Source organism: Brachionichthys hirsutus, chromosome 6 (assembly GCF_040956055.1).
Source record: "Brachionichthys hirsutus isolate HB-005 chromosome 6, CSIRO-AGI_Bhir_v1, whole genome shotgun sequence".
Lineage (NCBI taxonomy): Eukaryota > Metazoa > Chordata > Actinopteri > Lophiiformes > Brachionichthyidae > Brachionichthys > Brachionichthys hirsutus.
Window position 1 is genome coordinate 15263624 of NC_090902.1, and position 19174 is coordinate 15282797.

General features: G+C 49.7%; 1 protein-coding gene across 1 annotated transcript in view; it reads left to right on the plus strand.

The window, feature by feature from the left end:
- Positions 1-16112: 16112 nt before the first annotated feature.
- The window catches only part of atoh8 (atonal bHLH transcription factor 8), a 9867-nt gene continuing 6805 nt past the window's right edge, over positions 16113-19174 (plus strand). Inside the window, exons 1-2 of the mRNA XM_068740692.1 lie at positions 16113-16613; positions 17616-17771. Coding sequence (XP_068596793.1) covers positions 16113-16613; positions 17616-17771 — 657 coding nt within the window. The remainder of the gene's footprint in view (positions 16614-17615; positions 17772-19174) is intronic.

The following is a 19174-nucleotide window of genomic DNA, read 5'->3' on the forward strand; positions in this document are numbered from 1 at the left end:
CCTTTTCTGAAACCAAACTGGATGATTCTTGTAAAGACACTGAGATTGAGATTAAGGGTTACACTGTTGTCAGGAAGGACAGGGACCGTCATGGGGGCGGGGTCCGCATCTACGTTAGATCAGACCTCAACTTCACCGTTCTACCAGAACTAGGAACAGACACAGAGTCTGTCTGGGTAAAGATCATTTATCCCAGAGTTAAACCTCTGGTCATTGGCGCAGTATACAGACCCCCAGACCAAAATTCATTCTATGATTTATTGGAGAAGCATGTGATCGGCTTGGGAAGCTCGGAGGTCATTCTGATAGGAAATTGTAACACCAATGTCCTTCGGAAAGACACTCCCACTTTCAAATCCTTCAGCAGCTTCTGTAATCTGCATAACTTTACCCAGCTGATTCAGCAATTTACAAGGGTAAGCACCACTTCTAGAACCATCATAGACCTAATCCTGACATCGGACAAATCTAGAATCAAAAACAGTGGTGTCATCGAGTGCAGTCTAAGTGATCACAACATGATCTTCTGCACTCGAAAAATTCATAGACCTGCAGCCCATTGTCATACCACAATAAACTGCAGAACCATGAAGCATTACTCCCCAGAAGCTCTAACAACAGCGCTGGAGGAAACTGATTGGTCTGATGCTTTAAACTCCGCCTCTGTCGAGGGGACCTGGTCTTCCTTTAAATCTGCATTTCTGTCCGTAATCGATAAGATAGCACCCATAACAGCTGTTCGGGTCAGAGCCCGTACAGAACCTTGGATGAAGGGGGAAATATTGAATGCCATCAAGCTCGGAAACAAATGTTACTCTCAGTACAGAAAACCCAACAACGAGGAACTACTTGAAAAAAGCAGAAAACTACGCAATGAGGTTAACAAAATGATAAAAAATGCCAAAAAGAATTTCTTAAATGAGAACATTGAGGCAAACAAAAGCAACCCACAAAAACTGTAGGAGGCCCTAAAACAATTAGGCTGCAGGAACAGACTCCAAACAAAAACCAGTAATATCTGCATTAACTCAAGTGGTTCGCTCCAGACCGACAGGTTGGTGCTAGGTAATTGTTTTAACAGCTTTTTCACCACTATTGCCACCCTGTTGGTCAGCAAACTCCCCCCGCACTCAGGTCTGTATGGTTCTGACCACATCCAAACTCACTATGAGAAGCTAGGTGCTAAAAAGGACACTTTCTCTTTCACACCTGTAAATACCGTTGATGTGCTAAAAAAAACAAATTGCCCTTCAACCTAACAAGGCAACGGGCCTCGACCACATACCCACCCGGTTCCTCAGACGCAGCTGTCTCTATTGCCCCCGTAGTAACCCATCTGATAAATTTATCCATCAATCAGTGCCACGTCCCACAGGAATTCAAGACGGCGCGGGTTATCCCTCTGTATAAAAAAGGAAACAAATTAGAACCTGGCAAATACCGCCCTGTTTCCATCCTTTGTTCCATCTCAAAGGTTATGGAGAGAATAATCCAGGAGCAAATCAACCGCTACCTCGCCGAGCATAACCTGCTCTTTGAATTCCAATCGGGCTTCAGAACATCCCACTCCACTGACACGTGCCTCATATATCTGACCGACTACGTCAAGCGTGAAGTAGACTCGGGCAAATACTGCGGCATGGTTATGCTGGACCTCCAGAAGGCCTTTGACACCGTTAACCATTCAATCCTATTGAATAAACTAGGGGCGATTGGGTTTGATAGCACATCAACAAACTGGATGAAATCGTACCTAGAGGGACGAGAACAAATGGTAGACACAAACGGAACCTTGTCCTCGTCCCTCCCGGTGAGCTGTGGGGTTCCTCAAGGCAGCATTCTAGGGCCGTTACTGTTCCTCCTATACATTAACGACATGAGTGCTGCCTGTACCTGCAAATTGTTCCTGTTTGCTGATGACTCAGCACTCCTGATTTCGGGAGAGGACAAAGTGCAGGTTGAGGAAGCTCTCAGCTCTGAGGTCACCAGAATCCGTACTTGGCTTACCGATAACAAACTGTCACTACACCTTGGTAAAACAGAATCTATTCTTTTTGGGTCTAAACACTCTCTACGTGAGATAAATGTTAAAGATTTCAAGGTCACAGTCGATAATACAGTCATCTCCAGCAAAGAAGAGATTACCTATTTGGGCTGTGTTCTTGACAAATACCTGTCTGCCGATAGTATGGCAACGAAGGTGATCAAAAAAGTCAATCAAAAAACAAGATTTTTGGGCAGAATGTCTGCTTTTTTCAACAAAAGTGTTCTCCGGACGCTTGCTGGAGCCCTCGTTCAGCCCCTCTTTGACTATGCTAGCACCTCCTGGTATTCAAACATCAAAATGTCCCTGAAAACCAGGCTGCAAACCTTCCAAAACAAACTGATTCGGCTACTCCTCAATCTGGGGCCCATGACCAACCTTCTTCCTGGACATTTTGCTAGCCTAAAATGGCTCAGGGTAGAAGACAGGGTTAAACAACTCAAAATGGGATTGGGATTTAAAATAGTCAATGCAGCTCTGCCCTCAGTCCCCTCAATCCCTGCATACCTGACGGAACACCTCCACAGATTTAGTGACACCCACAGCCACAACACTAGAGGGAGCTCAAACAACAACCTGATTACCCCCTCCTACAGGACTAACATGGGTAAATCATCTTTTTACAATACGGCCACCCAAGGGTGGAACGGTTTGACTCCCGCCCTCAAAACATGCACCTCTTTGGCCTCCTTCAAAACGGCCCAAAAAATACACCTTTTAGGGGGACAGAAACAGAGATAGTCATCAAGCCTCTCTCCGGATCAAACCCCCCCCCCCCCCCCCCCCACCCCCTTTTTTGTCCACCTACGTTGCACATTAATTGCCTTAGTAATTTATTGTAATTTATGTAAACTATTGCCATTCATTGTCATTTTGCATCAGTGGTGTAATTTATTTTCGATTACTTGTTAGCTTGCATCGGCGGTGTAAAATCATTTTATTTTTCTAATGTTACTTTGCATAAATTGAGTTATTGAATATTGGTTTTATTTTTATTGGTATTGTTAAATTTGTATTGTTAATTGTGGATGATTTATGTACGAAGGACTTTCAACGGAAACAAGACCGCAAGGGCTTTTTTGAAATGCTCCTTAGACAGGATGTTTGACTTTATTTGTACTGTAATACATGCTACTGTGTGACTGTACTTGTACTCTAACATTCTATCTAATAAATATATTCATTCATTCATTCATGGACAATCTGTGAAGAGCACAGAAGTCCAATAACAAAACACCATTCGGGTTCCGATCAGGGGGGCCATTCCTCCCAATCACACCCCTCCAGGTCTCACTGTCATTGCCAACATGGGCGTTGAAGTCCCCCAACAGAACGAGGGAATCCCCAGAAGGAGCACTCTCCAGTACCCACTTCAAGGACTCCAAAAAGGGTGGATACTCTGAACGGCTGTTTGGACCGTAGGCACAAACAACAGTCAGGATCCGTCTCCCCACCCGGAGGCGGAGGGAGGCTACCCTCTCATTTATTGGAGTAAAGTCCAACATACAGGCACCGAGCCGGGGGGCAATAAGTATTGCCACCCCTGCCCGGCGCCTCTCACCAGTGGCAATTCCAGAGTGGAAGAGAGTCCAACCCCTCTCAAGAAGGGTGGTTCCGGAGCCCTTGCCGTGTGTCGAGGTGAGGCCAACTATATCCAGTCGGAACTTCTCAACCTCGCACACCAGCTCAGGTTCCTTCCCCGCCAGAGAGGTGACGTTCCCCAACCCTAACCCTAACCCTAACCAGAGGACGGGGACAGTTGTGACCTGGAGGAGACCGGTGAACCTCAGTCAGACTCGGATCAGTTGAGAAACAACAAAGAATCTGAATGTAGTACTGAAAATACACCAATTAGCTCCTCTGAATGTGTTTCAAGCTCTGGTGACGAGAAACGTCCGCAGAAACACAGTGGAGACCAAACGGTGAAACCATTTAGTTGTTCAGTTTGTAAAAAGAGTTTTCCATTTAAATCGGCGCTTTTCGGGCACATGAGAACCCACCCAGGGGAGAAACCTTTCAGTTGTTCAGATTGTGGTAAAGGATTTGCACTAGGTGGAAGTCTAAGACGGCACATGGGAACCCACGCGGGAGAGAAGCCTTAGTTGTTCAGATTGTGGTAAAGGATTTAGAGCGGTTCTCATTTAGAGCAACACAAGTGTCTTAGTAACAACAGTTGAAATAATAAATGAAAGTGCCAATTTGTGAGAGCAGTGTGATGTGGTGTGTACAGCTACACAAACACGCCATCTGTCTGGTGAGAATAAAGTGGGGCGTCTTGGTGCCGGAGATGCTTTGCCCCAAATTCCACACTGACTTGTCAATACCATTAAAAGCAGATTGAGTTCCATCTGTATCGATCCAGTATCTGCCCACATCTGGATCAGCTCAGCTTCCTGCTGAGTTCCTGTTCAATCGCCCAATGAACTTAAGGAGTAACACCTGAGCTGTGTTGTCACGGCGATGCGCCAGCTCTTCTTTTACGATTGCATCGTGACTGAGTTGGAATGAAGTGGTGAAGATGGATTCCCACCCCCGTTCTGATTTACTTCAGCGGAGTCCGAAGCCCGAGTTGGATCTTATTCCAGTTGCTTTTATTCTCCTGGTCCGTCCCTTCAGACTGCAGGACAGATAACGTAGCGTCCACAGCCTCTGTTTGCCCGTTTGCACCAGACTGGCTCCTCCACGTCTCGGTTTCTGAAGCCTGTCCACCGTCAGACCGCTGCGTCTTTGGGCTCGCAGCCCCGTCGCCCTCAGAAGAACTGAACCCGCAGACGAAGATCCCAACGCCGTGAGCCTTTCCCGCCACCGGGGGTACGGTTGATGGTTGACTTCCTGTTAGCAGTCAGCAGTTTGTGGTTAAGTAGCTGATTGCTTTATAGGTGAATATTTAATCGTTTTAGCGCTTCGTACTTCATGGTTATTACTGTTGAACATTTAAACGATTGTGAATAAATGATCAATAAATAATCTCATTTCATGTTCTTATTTATTTAATGGACGCTTGTCAAATAAGGAAGAGCCCATCTCACCCAGGCTTTGTCTGACTCAGTTCACTCGCATAAAACAAGTTCATTATGGCGTAAGCTCAGTTGCTATGGCAACCTGTTTGTGAACAAAGTGTTTCGGTTTGGTCTCTGTTGCACGTGGACCCAACAAGAAGATGGGACCTTTGGTGTGCTGCTGTGTGACTTCACTCCATCGCTGAAGTTGCTTTGGCCTGTTACACTTTTCGCCACTAGATGGTGCCTTCGGGTTTCCTGTTAGAACAGCCTCTGCTCATGGTCTGTTCTCTGTTGACACAATATTTCTTGGGTTGTCCTGGTCCTCACTGAAGAACGGAGACCACAAGAAGCCAGAGCGACAGACGGGATGGACTCGTCGCTGTCTAACACTCGGCTCACTGTGCTCTAAATGACACGTATGAGCTTTCTTTCATGTGATGAAAAAAGAGGCTGATGGAGGAGAATATTGAGGCCCAGAACCGGAGGAAGACGAGATGTCACACTCCTCTGAACCAGAGGACGGGGACAGTTGTGACCTGGAGGAGACCAGTGAACCTCAGTCAGACTCGGATCAGTTGAGAAACAACAAAGAACCTGAATGTAGTACTGAAAATACACCAGTTAGCTCCTCTGAATGTGTTTCGAGCTCTGGTGACGAGAAACATCCGCAGAAACACAGTGGAGATCAAACTGAAACCATTTAGTTTATTTTGTACAAAGAGTTTTCCATTTAAATCAGTGCTTCTCAGGCACATGTGAACGCACACAGGAGAGACACCTTTCAGTTGCTCAGATTGTGGTAAAGGATTTACACACAGTGGAAATCTAGGACTGAACTTTTTTGTTTTCCCCAGCATGTGCTGACATGTAAATATGCTGGCTTCACCACTGTCTCGATATGTAATGGTGATATGCTGTGTGACCAGTAGAGGGCACAACAGATGGAGCACGAGGGATGATAAAGACACTGCGACATTAAATTTTGAGCGCAAGCTCATTTGTTCATGAAGAAGTCTCTTGATTGAAGATGAACAACACATGGTACCAGGAGAGAAATCCAACTCGAGCAGCGGTTTTTATTCGAGATGGAGACCTTGAGGCCACCGGAGGGACTTAATGACTACAGACCGATAGCGCTGACATCTGTAGTCAGGAAGTCTTTTGAGTGCCTGGTTCTCCACCACCTGAAGACCCTCACCGCCCCCCTCCTGGACCCGCTGCAGTTCGCCTACCGAGCCAGCAGGTCTGTAGACGACGCAGTCAATCTGGCCCTCCACTTCATCCTGCAGCATCTGGACTCCCCAGGAACCTACGCCAGGATCCTATTTGTGGACTTCAGCTCTGCTTTCAACACCATCCTCCCGGGACTGCTCCAGGACAAGCTGCTCCAGCTCAACGTGCCCGACTCCCTCTGCTGGTGGATCACCGACTTCCTGATGGGCCGGAGGCAGCATGTGCGGCTGGGGTCTACGGTCTCGGACACCCTGACTATCAGCACCGGATCCCCCCAGGGCTGTGTACTTTCCCCCTGGCTCTTCTCCCTGTACACCAACTGCTGCACCTCCAGCCATCAGTCCATCAAACTGATTAAGTTTGCGGACGACACCACCCTCATCGGGCTCATCTCGGACGGTGATGAGTCGGCCTACAGGAGGGAGGTGGACCGGCTGGTGTCCTGGTGTAGCAGCAACAACCTGGAGCTGAACAGCCAGAAAACAGTGGAGATGATCGTGGACTTCAGGAAAGTCACAGCCCCACCGCCCCCCCTCGCCCTCACAGACTCCCCTACCCCCATCTCCATCGTGGACTCTTTCCGCTTCCTGGGCACCACCATCACCCGGGACCTCAAGTGGGAGCCGACCATCAGCTCCCTCATCAAGAAGGCTCAGCAGAGGATGTACTTCCTGCGGCAGCTGAGGAAACTCAAGCTGCCAACACAGATGTTGGTGCAGTTCTACACCTCCATCGTGGAGTCCGTCCTCACCTCCTCCATCACCGTGTGGTACGCTGGCGCCACCACCAGGGACAGACACAGAGTGCAGTGCATTGTACGTGCTGTGGAGAAGGTGATCGGCTGCAAGCTGCCATCGCTCCAGGACCTGTATGTCTCCAGGACTCGGAGGCATGCAGGTCGGATCACAGCCGACCTTTCCCACCCTGGACACGGACTCTTTGACCCTCTCCCCTCAGGCAGGAGGCTACGGTCCATCCGGACCAGAACCTCCCGCCACAAGAACAGCTTCTTTCCCTCGGCTGTAAGACTAATGAACACTTAATAATTCTGTCCCGGACTCCTGAATACAACTTGCACTTTTCCATTGCACTGTGTGATGACGCTAGTTTACTGCTGCTAGTACACATCTGTGTAACCACTCCTGCTGCTGCTGATGTGTCTGTACTTGTATGGTCTTTGTATTTTGTCCTTAATGTTAGATGTAGCACGACTTCACCGAGAAACGTTCCTAGTCTGTGAACCCTCACTGACAATGGCAATAAACCACTTCTGATTCTGATTCTGATTCTTCTGATTCTGAACACCTTGACTTTAACTTATCACATGCAGAGAATAGTAAGCAGCTTACAGAGATACACACATTTAGACCTGACTGCTCACCATCGGTATGTCTAACTTCATTTTGGTATCTTGGAATGTGTGTGGCGCTCGCTCTCAGGCAAAAAGAATCAACATCTTAGAGCATCTCTCAAAATTAAAAGCAGACATTTGTCTCCTACAAGAAACCCATTTACAAAAGTCAGAAGAGAAATTACTCACAGACACAAACTTCAGTCAAGTTTATTCTGCCTGCTATAACAGCAGACAAAGAGGAGTCTCTATATTAATACACAAGAGACTACTCTTCACGTTAAACAACACTGTAACGGATCCAGAGGGCCGATACATTATTATTCAGTAAATTATACACAATTGTGAATCTGTACGCTCCTAATAGTGATGATTCGGCCTTCTTCCACACATTGTTCTCCCAGCTACTCGAGCTAACAGCAGAATCAACTATCATCATCGGCGGGGACTTCAACACAGTTCTACATCCATCAGTAGATCGCTCCAGTACTACAGTACACAATCAGCCAAAGTACTACTGGAATATATGGATGATTTTGGCCTTGGCGACGGCTGGAGATTAAAAAATCCAATGAAGAGGGAATACACGTTCTTTTCTTCTGTGCACCATTCATTCTCAAGAATTGATTATTTTCTCACAAATAATTCTGTGATTGAGAATATTTCTACTAAAATTAACCCTATAATTATCAGCGATCATGCTCCGGTCACGCTTACCTTACAAATCGCAGCGACCTTTGAACCCCCGTCGACGTGGCGCTTTAACACCTCTTTGCTTAAAGATGCAGAATTTGATAGGGTCATAAGAAGAGAGTGGGCAGACTATCTGGAAACAAATGACTCTCCAAACTCATCTCCGTCTTTACTCTGGGAAGCAGGGAAAGCCGTAATCAGAGGTAAAATTATATCATATGCCTCTTACAAAAGAAAACAGGAACAGAAAATGGAAAAGGAATTAGAGGAGAAAATTAAACTATTAACCGATGCTTACGCAGCAAACTCAAGCAATCAAACGTGGACTGAACTACAAAACACAAAACTAAAACTAGATGATATATTATCAAAGAAAACAGAGTTCATATTACAACAACTGAGATACAACGACTTTGAATATAATAACAAATCAGGCAAGTTTCTGGCGAATCAACTCCAACGTAACAGAGAAAGATCTCTCATAACAGCAACGAAAGGGTTAAATGGTGAGTGCACGCAATCACCAGAAGAAATCAATCATATATTTTACACGTTCTACCACAACTTGTATTCAGCAGCTAATAAACCCAACCCGGAGGATATTGAGGCATTTCTCAGTAATCTGAATACTCCTCAACTATCAACAGAGTATAAGAACATTCTGGAAGCTCCGCTGTCTATAAATGAACTCCACAGCGCCCCCTAGATAGTATGCCTAACGGCAAAGCACCAGGCCCGGACGGCTTCCCGGCTGAATTTATGAAGCATTTCTGGACTATGTTAGCGCCGTTATTCTTCAGATCAGTGACAGAAATGAAAAACAATGGTCATATACGACCCCACATGAATACAGCAGCAATTAAACTTCTACTGAAGCCGGACAAAGACCCCACCCTCCCTTCAAGCTACCGACCTCTAACATTAATCAACGCCGACATCAAAATGATAGCAAAGGCACTCGCATCCAGGCTGGAGACAGTGATCCCGACTGTAATTCACAGCGACCAAACAGGATTCATTAAAGGTCGACATTCCACCAACAATATCAGAAGACTGCTAAATCTGATCAGTATGTCGCAGCGACTTGGAAAAAAGGCAGTGGTTGTATCGCTGGACGCAGAAAAAGCCTTTGATAAAGTTAGCTGGTCCTTCCTCTTTGCCGTCCTACACAAGCTTGGGTTTGGAGAGTCATTTATTCACTGGGTGTCAGTATTATATAACTCTCCCAAAGCGACCGTAACCACCAACGGGATTACCTCACAGAGCTTCACCTTGCAGAGAGGTACCAGGCAGGGCTGCCCACTCTCTCCTTTATTATTTGCAATATTTATTGAACCTCTAGCAGCAGCAGTGCGGCAAAATACCAGGATTAAGGGAATCAGCGTGCGGTGTCAGAACACAAAATTAATTTATATGCTGATGACATCTTGCTTTATTTACAAGAACCCTCGGCTTCGCTGCAGGAAGTATTCAAGTTGATCGCTAAACTTTCACAACTTTCAGACTATTCCATCAATTGGACAAAATCAACATTACTTCCCATTACAGAAAGGTCATGGAACCCTGCAGACCAGGACCCAAACTACTCCTTTCCTACGGGCAATTTAAAGTACCTGGGCATAAATATTTCAACTAAACTGTCTGAGTTAAACTTCACCCCACTTCTGGATAAAATCAGCAGTGATCTGAAGCGTTGGAATAACCTCCCGATATCCCTTCTGGGAAGAATAGCCACCATCAAAATGAAAATTCTACCACAAATCAATTATTTATTTTCAATGATTCCGTTTAAACCAACTTCCAACTGCTTCCAGTCGTTGGATTCAGCCATCACTAAATTCTACTGGAAAAATAAAAAAGTTGGCTGGATTCTTGACTTTCTGACTAACAGATCACAACAGGTACGAGTGAATGGAACACTGTCCGGCCTCCTTCCATCTTCCACAGGCTCACCTCACCAACGACTGTCTGAGCCGTCATGAGGACAGATTCATCGTTAAATACGCTGACGACTCCACCATTGTCAGCCTGAGGAAGCGATGAGGAAGTCAGTCATGGACAGGTCTTAGATGATTTTACAACCTGGTGCACGGAAGCATTCCTCCAGATCAATGCCTCTAAGACAAATGTGTGTATCGACTTCAGACGTCCATCCCCTGTTCCTCCTTGCAGTACTATTAACAACCACCTAGTGGAGCTGGTGCCCAAATACAAATATCTGGGCACCGTAATCGACAGCAAGCTCAAATTTGACGTGAACTGTGAGACGCTCTGCAAGAAAGGCCAGCAGCGCCTCTTCTGCCTGAGGAAGCTCGCCAAATTCCAGGTGGACAGGAGCCTGATGATGTTTTATTGTGCCTTCATTGAATCCGTCATCACTTTCTCGGCTATCTGTTGGTATGGTAACCTCGCCATCAAGGACAAAAACTGCCTGAGAAACATCGTCCGTGTAGCGTCGAAGGTAGCCGGGGTGAACTTCAGCAGTCTGGATGAAGTTCTTCAGCTTCACCTGCTGAAGAAAGCCAAGTCGATTTACAGGAACAAAAATCATCCCCTAAATCAGGAATATAAGCTGCTTCCATCGGGGGCTCGACTGGCACTCCCCCCGGTTACTAAAAACAGATACAAGTTCTCTTTTGTCCCACTCTCCATCAGGGCCCTGAACGCCGCAGAAAGGAGGTGACCCTGCCTGTGTTTGTGTGTGGATGTAACCGGTTTGCATGTTTGCACTGTTTTTATCATGGATACTATTCACCTTTACAACGATGCTGCTCGTAACTCTTGTCTTACATGTCCCTTAAACGTAACCCTTGTCTTACATGTCCCTTAAACGTAACCCTTGTCTTACATGTCCCTTAAATGTAACTCTTGTCTTACATGTCCCTTAAACGTAACTCTTGTCTTACATGTCCCTTAAACATAACTCTTGTCTTACATGTCCCTTAAACTCTTGTCTTACATGTCCCTTAAACGTAACTCTTGTCTTACATGTCCCTTAAACTCTTGTCTTACATGTCCCTTAAACGTAACTCTTGTCTTACATGTCCCTTAAACATAACTCTTGTCTTACATGTCCCTTAAACGTTGTACAAAGTGTGTGGAACTGCTGTAAACCAAATTGCCCTCCGAGGGACAAAACAATAAAAGTGAAGTGAAGTGAAGTGAAGTCTTGATATGTAATGGTGATATGCTATGTGACCAGTAGGGGGCAGAACAGGATCACAGATGGAGCACAAGGGACGATAAAGACACTGCGACATTAAAGTTTGAGCGCAAGCTCATTTGTTTATTTAAGTCTCTTGATGCTTGAAGATGAACAACACACACCCCCAGCGTTCCCTCTAAGGTGCGCTCGTGCGTGATTACGCACAGCTGTTACGCTCTCCACGCAGCGAAAATCTACGTTGCGCACAAAAAACATCCAACCTAAATTAAAAATAATTTTCCATTTTCCACGGTGGCTGGCTGCTCCAGATAATGACGAGATTCACACGTTTTTACGCAGCTAATAGACGCCATTGTGATCGGAGTTCCAGGACTGTCGCGGGACCACAGGACACTCATCCTTTGCTTGTTCAATACCCTCGCCGAAGCGGAGGCGAGGGTATTGCAATTGGATGCGTTTGTTTGTCTGTTTGTCTGTTTGTTTGTCTGTCCAAGCGCATAACTCAAAAACTAGTAACCCAATCGACTTTAAATTTTTACACAAGCAAGGTTCTGTCCGTGGCTCGGTCCTCCCCGAGAATGGCGTTGATCTGGATCTGGATCCAGATTCTAGAATTATTTTTACATCTGGAATTGTGCCTGTGCTGTAAACTGCCACTTTAAGAGGGAGGGACACGGATGGCATGATGGGAAAAAGAGTCCAGAAGGAGTCTTGTAGTACGTTCCGGAGCAGCAAGCTAGAGCAGGTTTGGCCCCTCTGATCCGGAAGCCCTGTTTACTGTCTCACAAGATCCAATAGTCTATTGGAGGCGGGGTCTGCAATCTCTGACTGTCTTTCTAGTTTTATCTGTTTTATTTGTTGATTTTTATCTCTTGTTTTTATGCTCTTTATTTTTATACTATTGTGCACTTTGAGATTTGCTTTCAGAATCAGAATCAGAATCAGAAGTGGTTTATTGCCATTGTCAGTGAGGGTTCACAGACTAGGAACGTTGCTCGGTGAAGTCGTGCTACATCTAACATTAAGGACAAAATACAAAGACTATACAGGTACAGACATCAACAGCAGCCGGAGTGGTTACACAGATGTGTACTAGCAGCAGTAAACTATCGTCATCACGCAGTGCAAATGGAACAGTGCAAGTTGTATTCAGGAGTCCGGGGCAGGATTATTAAGTGTTCATTAGTCTTACGGCTGAGGGAAAGAAGCTGTTCTTGTGGCGGGAGGTTCTGGTCCGGATGGACCGTAGCCTCCTGCCTGAGGGGAGAGGGTCAAAGAGTCCGTGTCCAGGGTGGGAAGGGTCGGCTGTGATCCGACCTGCACGCCTCCGAGTCCTGGAGACATACAGGTCCTGGAGCGATGGCAGCTTGCAGCCGATCACCTTCTCCACAGCACGTACAATGCGCTGCACTCTGTGTCTGTCCCTGGTGGTGGCGCCAGCGTACCACACGGTGATGGAGGAGGTGAGAACGGACTCCACGATGGAGGTGTAGAACTGCACCAACATCTGGGTCGGCAGCTTGAGTTTCCTCAGCTGCCGCAGGAAGTACATCCTCTGCTGAGCCTTCTTGATGAGGGAGCTGATGGTCGGCTCCCACTTGAGGTCCCGGGTGATGGTGGTGCCCAGGAAGCGGAAAGAGTCCACGATGGAGATGGGGGTGGGGGTGTCTGTGAGGGCGAGGGGGGGCGGTGGGGCTGTGACTTTCCTGAAGTCGACAATCATCTCCACTGTTTTCTGGCTGTTCAGCTCCAGGTTGTTGCTGCTACACCAGGACACCAGCCAGTCCACCTCCCTCCTGTAGGCCGACTCATCACCGTCCGAGATGAGCCCGATGAGGGTGGTGTCGTCCGCAAACTTAATCAGTTTGACGGACTGATGGCTGGAGGTGCAGCAGTTGGTGTACAGGGAGAAGAGCCAGGGGGAAAGTACACAGCCCTGGGGGGATCCGGTGCTGATAGTCAGGGTGTCCGAACCGTAGACCCCAGCCGCACATGCTGCCTCCGCTCCGTCAGGAAGTTGGTGATCCACCAGCAGAGTGAGTCAGGCACGTCGAGCTGGAGCAGCTTGTCCTGGAGCAGTCCCGGGAGGATGGTGTTGAAAGCTGAGCTGAAGTCCACAAACAGGATCCTGGCGTAGGTTCCTGGGGAGTCCAGATGCTGCAGGATGAAGTGGAGGGCCAGATTGACTGCGTCGTCTACAGACCTGCTGGCTCGGTAGGCGAACTGCAGCGGGTCCAGGAGGGGGGCGGTGAGGGTCTTCAGGTGGTGGAGAACCAGGCACTCAAAAGACTTCCTGACTACAGATGTCAGTGCTATCGGTCTGTAGTCATTAAGTCCTGCGTTCCTTGGCTTCTTGGGGACAGGGACAATGGTGGAGGACTTGAAGCAGGCTGGAACACGACAGGACTCCAGGGAGGTGTTAAAGATGTCTGTGAAGACATCAAATGTAAAGTGCGTTTAAAATAAATTGTATTATTATGATCCTGCTCAAAGTTGTCCAAGGGACTGCTCGGGGGGTTTGTGTTTGCGCAGACATTTCACACCAGCAGGTAAAACAATACACAGGCTGCACAAACACTCAGTTTCTCTATCTCTACACACTTTGTGGTAATAAAATGAAGTCTTGTTGTTTTCTTCAGACTCACTAACATCAGTCCCAATGGCACTGCTCTTATTGATTAGGGCTTTGAATTGCTGTTTCCTATCAACTGATGTGGGTCAAAATTGATGAACATCCTATTCTTTTTTTTTATATATATATAATTTGGACAGATGTTCTTACTTACGAATGTAAGCACCCCCCGGGAGGAGGGTGTTTTCACGCCCACTATAAAGGTCACTGCCATAGAGCATTCGGGACTACAGAGTCCAGAATGCTCTACGGCAGTGACCTTTATAGAACTCAAATATCTAACAGAGCCAATCATGTTATCATTCGAGGAAAGGGTCAGAACGCTGAGCGGCGCAGTCCCCGCCGCCTCCAGTAGGTGGCAGCAGAGAACAAAGGACCCTCTGGTCCCTCCAGGTCGGGTCCGGAGTTGTGTCACAGCGCCCCCCATTGGAGGAAGAACGCAAGTCAAAGTCAAATGTGTTGATTCCGGCTTCTAAAGTGAGAATTGGCTGCTTTCATTGAGTTGCTCTGGAAAACGAGCGTTTCAAGGTCAAGGGGACCGTTTGAAGGACGAGACGGGGACTTTGTCCCCTGCGTGCTCGTTGTTGTCCTCCATGTCTCACACAAAGGAGAGAGAGGAACACGATTCCGAATGATTTAAAGTTTGAGAGAGAAAGAGATCATGCCTCTCTCTCCCTCTCTCTCCCCTCCCTCGCGTCTGTGTGTGCGCGTGTTTGCGTGTGTGTGTGTGTGTGTGTGTGTGTGTGTGGGGGGGGGGGGGGGGGGGGGGTCTTGGAGCCTCAGTCAGACCGACGCCAGCCGAGCTTCAGCATCGGCCCCTTTGGCTTCCAACCGGGACCGGAGCAGCCTACCGGTTACCGGTGTCCCACCGGACCGACCCATCGTTACCGTTCACCGGGGACGGCTGAGCCCGTACCGGGACAGTTGCTCCCGTCGCGGCTTCATACTATGGTGAAGGACGCTGTCCCGCTCTGCTGGTGAGACAGGCATCCGGTTCACTGTTCTGGGACCAGCGGGCTATTCTCAGTGCTGCTATGCAGACTGACTGGAGCCGCACGCACGCAGCTCCGCTGCAGGCCGCCAGCGCGTGCACGTAGAGGACTGCAGAGCCACAGGGAGGACTTGTCTCTGCAGAGCCACAGGGAGGACTTGTCTCTGCAGAGCCACAGGGAAGACTTGTCTCTGCAGAGCCAGAGGGAAGACTTGTCTCTGCAGATCCACAGGGAAGACTTGTCTCTGCAGAGCCAGAGGGAGGACTTGTCTCTGCAGAGCCAGAGGGAGGACTTGTCTCTGCAGATCCACAGGGAAGACTTGTCTCTGCAGATCCAGAGGGAAGACTTGTCTCTGCAGATCCACAGGGAGGACTTGTCTCTGCAGAGCCAGAGGGAGGACTTGTCTCTGCAGATCCACAGGGAGGACTTGTCTCTGCAGAGCCAGAGGGAGGACTTGTCTCTGCAGAGCCAGAGGGAGGACTTGTCTCTGCAGAGCCACAGGGAGGACTTGTCTCTGCAGAGCCAGAGGGAAGACTTGTCTCTGCAGATCCACAGGGAGGACTTGTCTCTGCAGAGCCAGAGGGAGGACTTGTCTCTGCAGATCCACAGGGAGGACTTGTCTCTGCAGAGCCAGAGGGAGGACTTGTCTCTGCAGATCCACAGGGAGGACTTGTCTCTGCAGGGCTCGGTCCAGAGGCAGGACTTGTCTCTGCAGGGCTCGGTCCGGAGGCAGGACTTGTGCAGAGCAGCAGATGTCCCACTGTGGATTGTTCCGCAGACGGAGCGGCGCCACAGGACGCCTGCCGGCTGCTGGCTGGACGGCGAGTGTTCCACGTTTGTTGTCTTTTTACATTCTAAACTGAAACGTTCCACTTTGACTTGGACTAAACATTTGGGCAAAGTCCTGATCGACTGTTTGCAACAATGATTCCACGAGGCGAGCGTTAAACCGGCGTCCAGCTCGACTTGTCTTCAGCTTGTTGGACTCGTTGTTGGACAATGAAGAACCCGCATTCACTGAGTAATACCTGCAAGAGATCAATCAACGAGCCGATACAGATCAGCACGCCGGGCGCCAATAAGAAGTTCAAGAGGAAGTCCCGGGAGCCTAAAAGGCTGGACTCGTACCCGGTGGACACGTCTGATGTGGACTCGATGGAGGACGTTCAGACAGACGTCAGCATGTTGGCTCCGCTGCAGAGACAGCTGATGATGTCACAGGACGCCACAGTCCCGGCAGCCAGCCTGGCGCCGACACAGAGCGGAGCCATCGACATGAGGATCGGCATCAACGTCCCCGCTGGCCCCTCCCACCGCCCCCAGCTACCCGCCGCCGCCTTCGCCAGCCCGGAGATCGCCCACTGGCCCCCAGCCATCTACCAGCCGCTGTCCAGCAGGCTGAAGCTGGGCTTCTGCTCCACGCCGCCCCTCCCCCAGCAGGCCTTCAGCCCCCAGACCCCCCAGTACCACAGCCAGGAGCCCGGGCTGGACTCGCCGCAGGTGAGTGAGCGGATCTCAGCGGTCCGGTTGTGTGTCTGTGAAGAGGAAATGCTCTTAGAGGGTTCATCGGGTCACTGATTGGCAACGGGCTGATGATGTCACCGCTCAAACTGTCCAATCACAGTAAACCGGAGCTGAACGAGAACTAGAATCCTAGAATCTGACCCGAGCCGCCTCCCGTCGAGTCCGAAGGTCGCCGCTCTGATCGGTAACAGCTGTGTCACACATCTGGTTTGTCCAGGAGTGCTAGAATGATGCAGTCAGGAACGACCTTTTGACCTTCATTCACTGGAAGTCATTGTCGTCCCGTTTTCATCTTCATCGATTCACAGTAATCCGCTGCTTCGTTGTAGCCTTCATCACCCGGATTGTGGTGTGGCTGCGCTTCAGGCCTGAAACGGGAGACCCGAGTGAGCTAATCCCTGGACCCGGTCAGATAATGGACCCTAGTGAGCTAATCCCTGGACCCGGTCAGATAATGGACCCTAGTGAGCTAAACCCTGGACCCGGTCAGATAATGGACCCTAGTGAGCTAATCCCTGGACCCGGTCAGATAATGGACCCTAGTGAGCTAATCCCTGGACCCGATCAGATAATGGACCCTAGTGAGCTAATCCCTGGACCCGATCAGATAATGGACCCTAGTGAGCTAATCCCTGGACCCGATCAGATAATGGACCCTATGGAGCTAATCCCTGGTCTCTGTTCCTTGTGTGGTTCCTACCTGACTTCCTGTTTGGGAGTCTAGGACTGCTGTGTTCCTGATATAATCCACCTTATTTTGCTGCTGACCAATCATTGAGCTGCTTACATTTCAGCCAACAGGTTGGACGGTGCCATCAGAACCGCGTCCCTCAGCGTCAGTAGAAACGGGCTTTGCCCTCCGTCTGCCGGGTCCATTTCACTCTGCTGTGTTTCTGTGGCGAGCAGCCGCTGACGCGGGTCAGAACCACAACACCTCGGGGACTAGTCACCCCCACAACTTGTGACTTCTGTTCTCAGGACTCTCCCAGGAGGCAGGTTGGGGTGAGTGACGATGGACACGGGCGTCTTCCAGAGGTCAAAGCCATCCAGCAGACCCGAAGACTGCTAGCCAACGCCCGAGAGAGGACCCGAGTCCACACCATCAGCGCTGCCTTTGAGGCGCTGAGGAAGCAGGTCAGACTCACGATGTAAACGACGAATGCACATGTGTGTGTCCCTCCGGTCATCCTGCAGCCACGCTTTGATTCTGTCCTTTCTATAATGGACCAATGTCCCTCTGAATCAAAGGGACTGAATCTAAGCGTCTCTCACACCCCGGTCGGGTTAGCAAGCATCCGACCTGCTGTGCCTCAGGGGGCGCGGCATGGCGTTAGCACACCCCGGTCGTTTTAGCAAGCATCCGACCTGCTGTGCCTCAGGGGGCGTGTCATGGCGTTAGCACACCCCGGTTAGGTTAGCAAGCATCCGACCTGCTGTGCCTTAGGGGGCGTGTCATGGCGTTAGCACACCCCGGTCGTTTTAGCAAGCATCCGACCTGCTGTGCCTCAGGGGGCGCGGCATGGCGTTAGCACACGCCGGTAGGGTTAGCAAGCATCCGACCTGCTGTGCCTCAGGGGGTGCGTCATGTCATTAGCACACCCCGGCCGGGTTAGCAAGCATCCGACCTGCTGTGCCTCAGGGGGCGTGTCATGGCGTTAGCACACCCCGGTCGGGTTAGCAAGCATCCGACCTGCTGTGCCTCAGGGGGCGTGTCATGTCATTAGCACACCCCGGTCGGTTTAGCAAGCATCCGACCTGCTGTGCCTCAGGGGGCGTGTCATGGCGTTAGCACACGCCGGTAGGGTTAGCAAGCATCCGACCTGTTGTGCCTCAGGGGGCGTGTCATGGCGTTAGCACACCCCGGTCGGGTTAGAAAGCATCCGACCTGCTGTGCCTCAGGGGGCGTGTCATGGCGTTCGCACACGCCGGTAGGGTTAGCAAGCATCCGACCTGCTGTGCTTCAGGGGGCGTGTCATGGTGTTAGCACACCCCGGTCGGGTTAGCAAGCATCCGACCTGCTGTGCTTCAGGGGGCGTGTCATGGCGTTAGCACACCTCGGTAGAGTTAGCAAGCATCCGACCTGCTGTGCCTCAGGGGGCGTGTCATGGCGTTAGCACACCCCGGTCGGGTTAGCAAGCATCCGACCTGCTGTGCCTCGGGGGGCGTGTCATGTCATTAGCACACCCCGGTCGGGTTAGCAAGCATCCGACCTGCTGTGCCTCAGGGGGCGTGTCATGTCATTAGCACACCCCGGTCGGGTTAGCAAGCATCCAACCTGCTGTGCCTCAGGGGGCGTGTCATGTCATTAGCACACCCCGGTCGGGTTAGCAAGCACCGACCTGCTGTGCCTCAGGGGGCGTGTCATGTCATTAGCACACCCCGGTAGGGTTAGCAAGCATCCGACCTGCTGTGCCTCAGGGGGCGTGTCATGTCATTAGCACACCCCGGTCGGGTTAGCAAGCATCCGACCTGCGGTGCCCCAGGAAGCACTGAAACAGTCTTTGGACCCGATCATCGGATGGAACCTTGGTGGATAA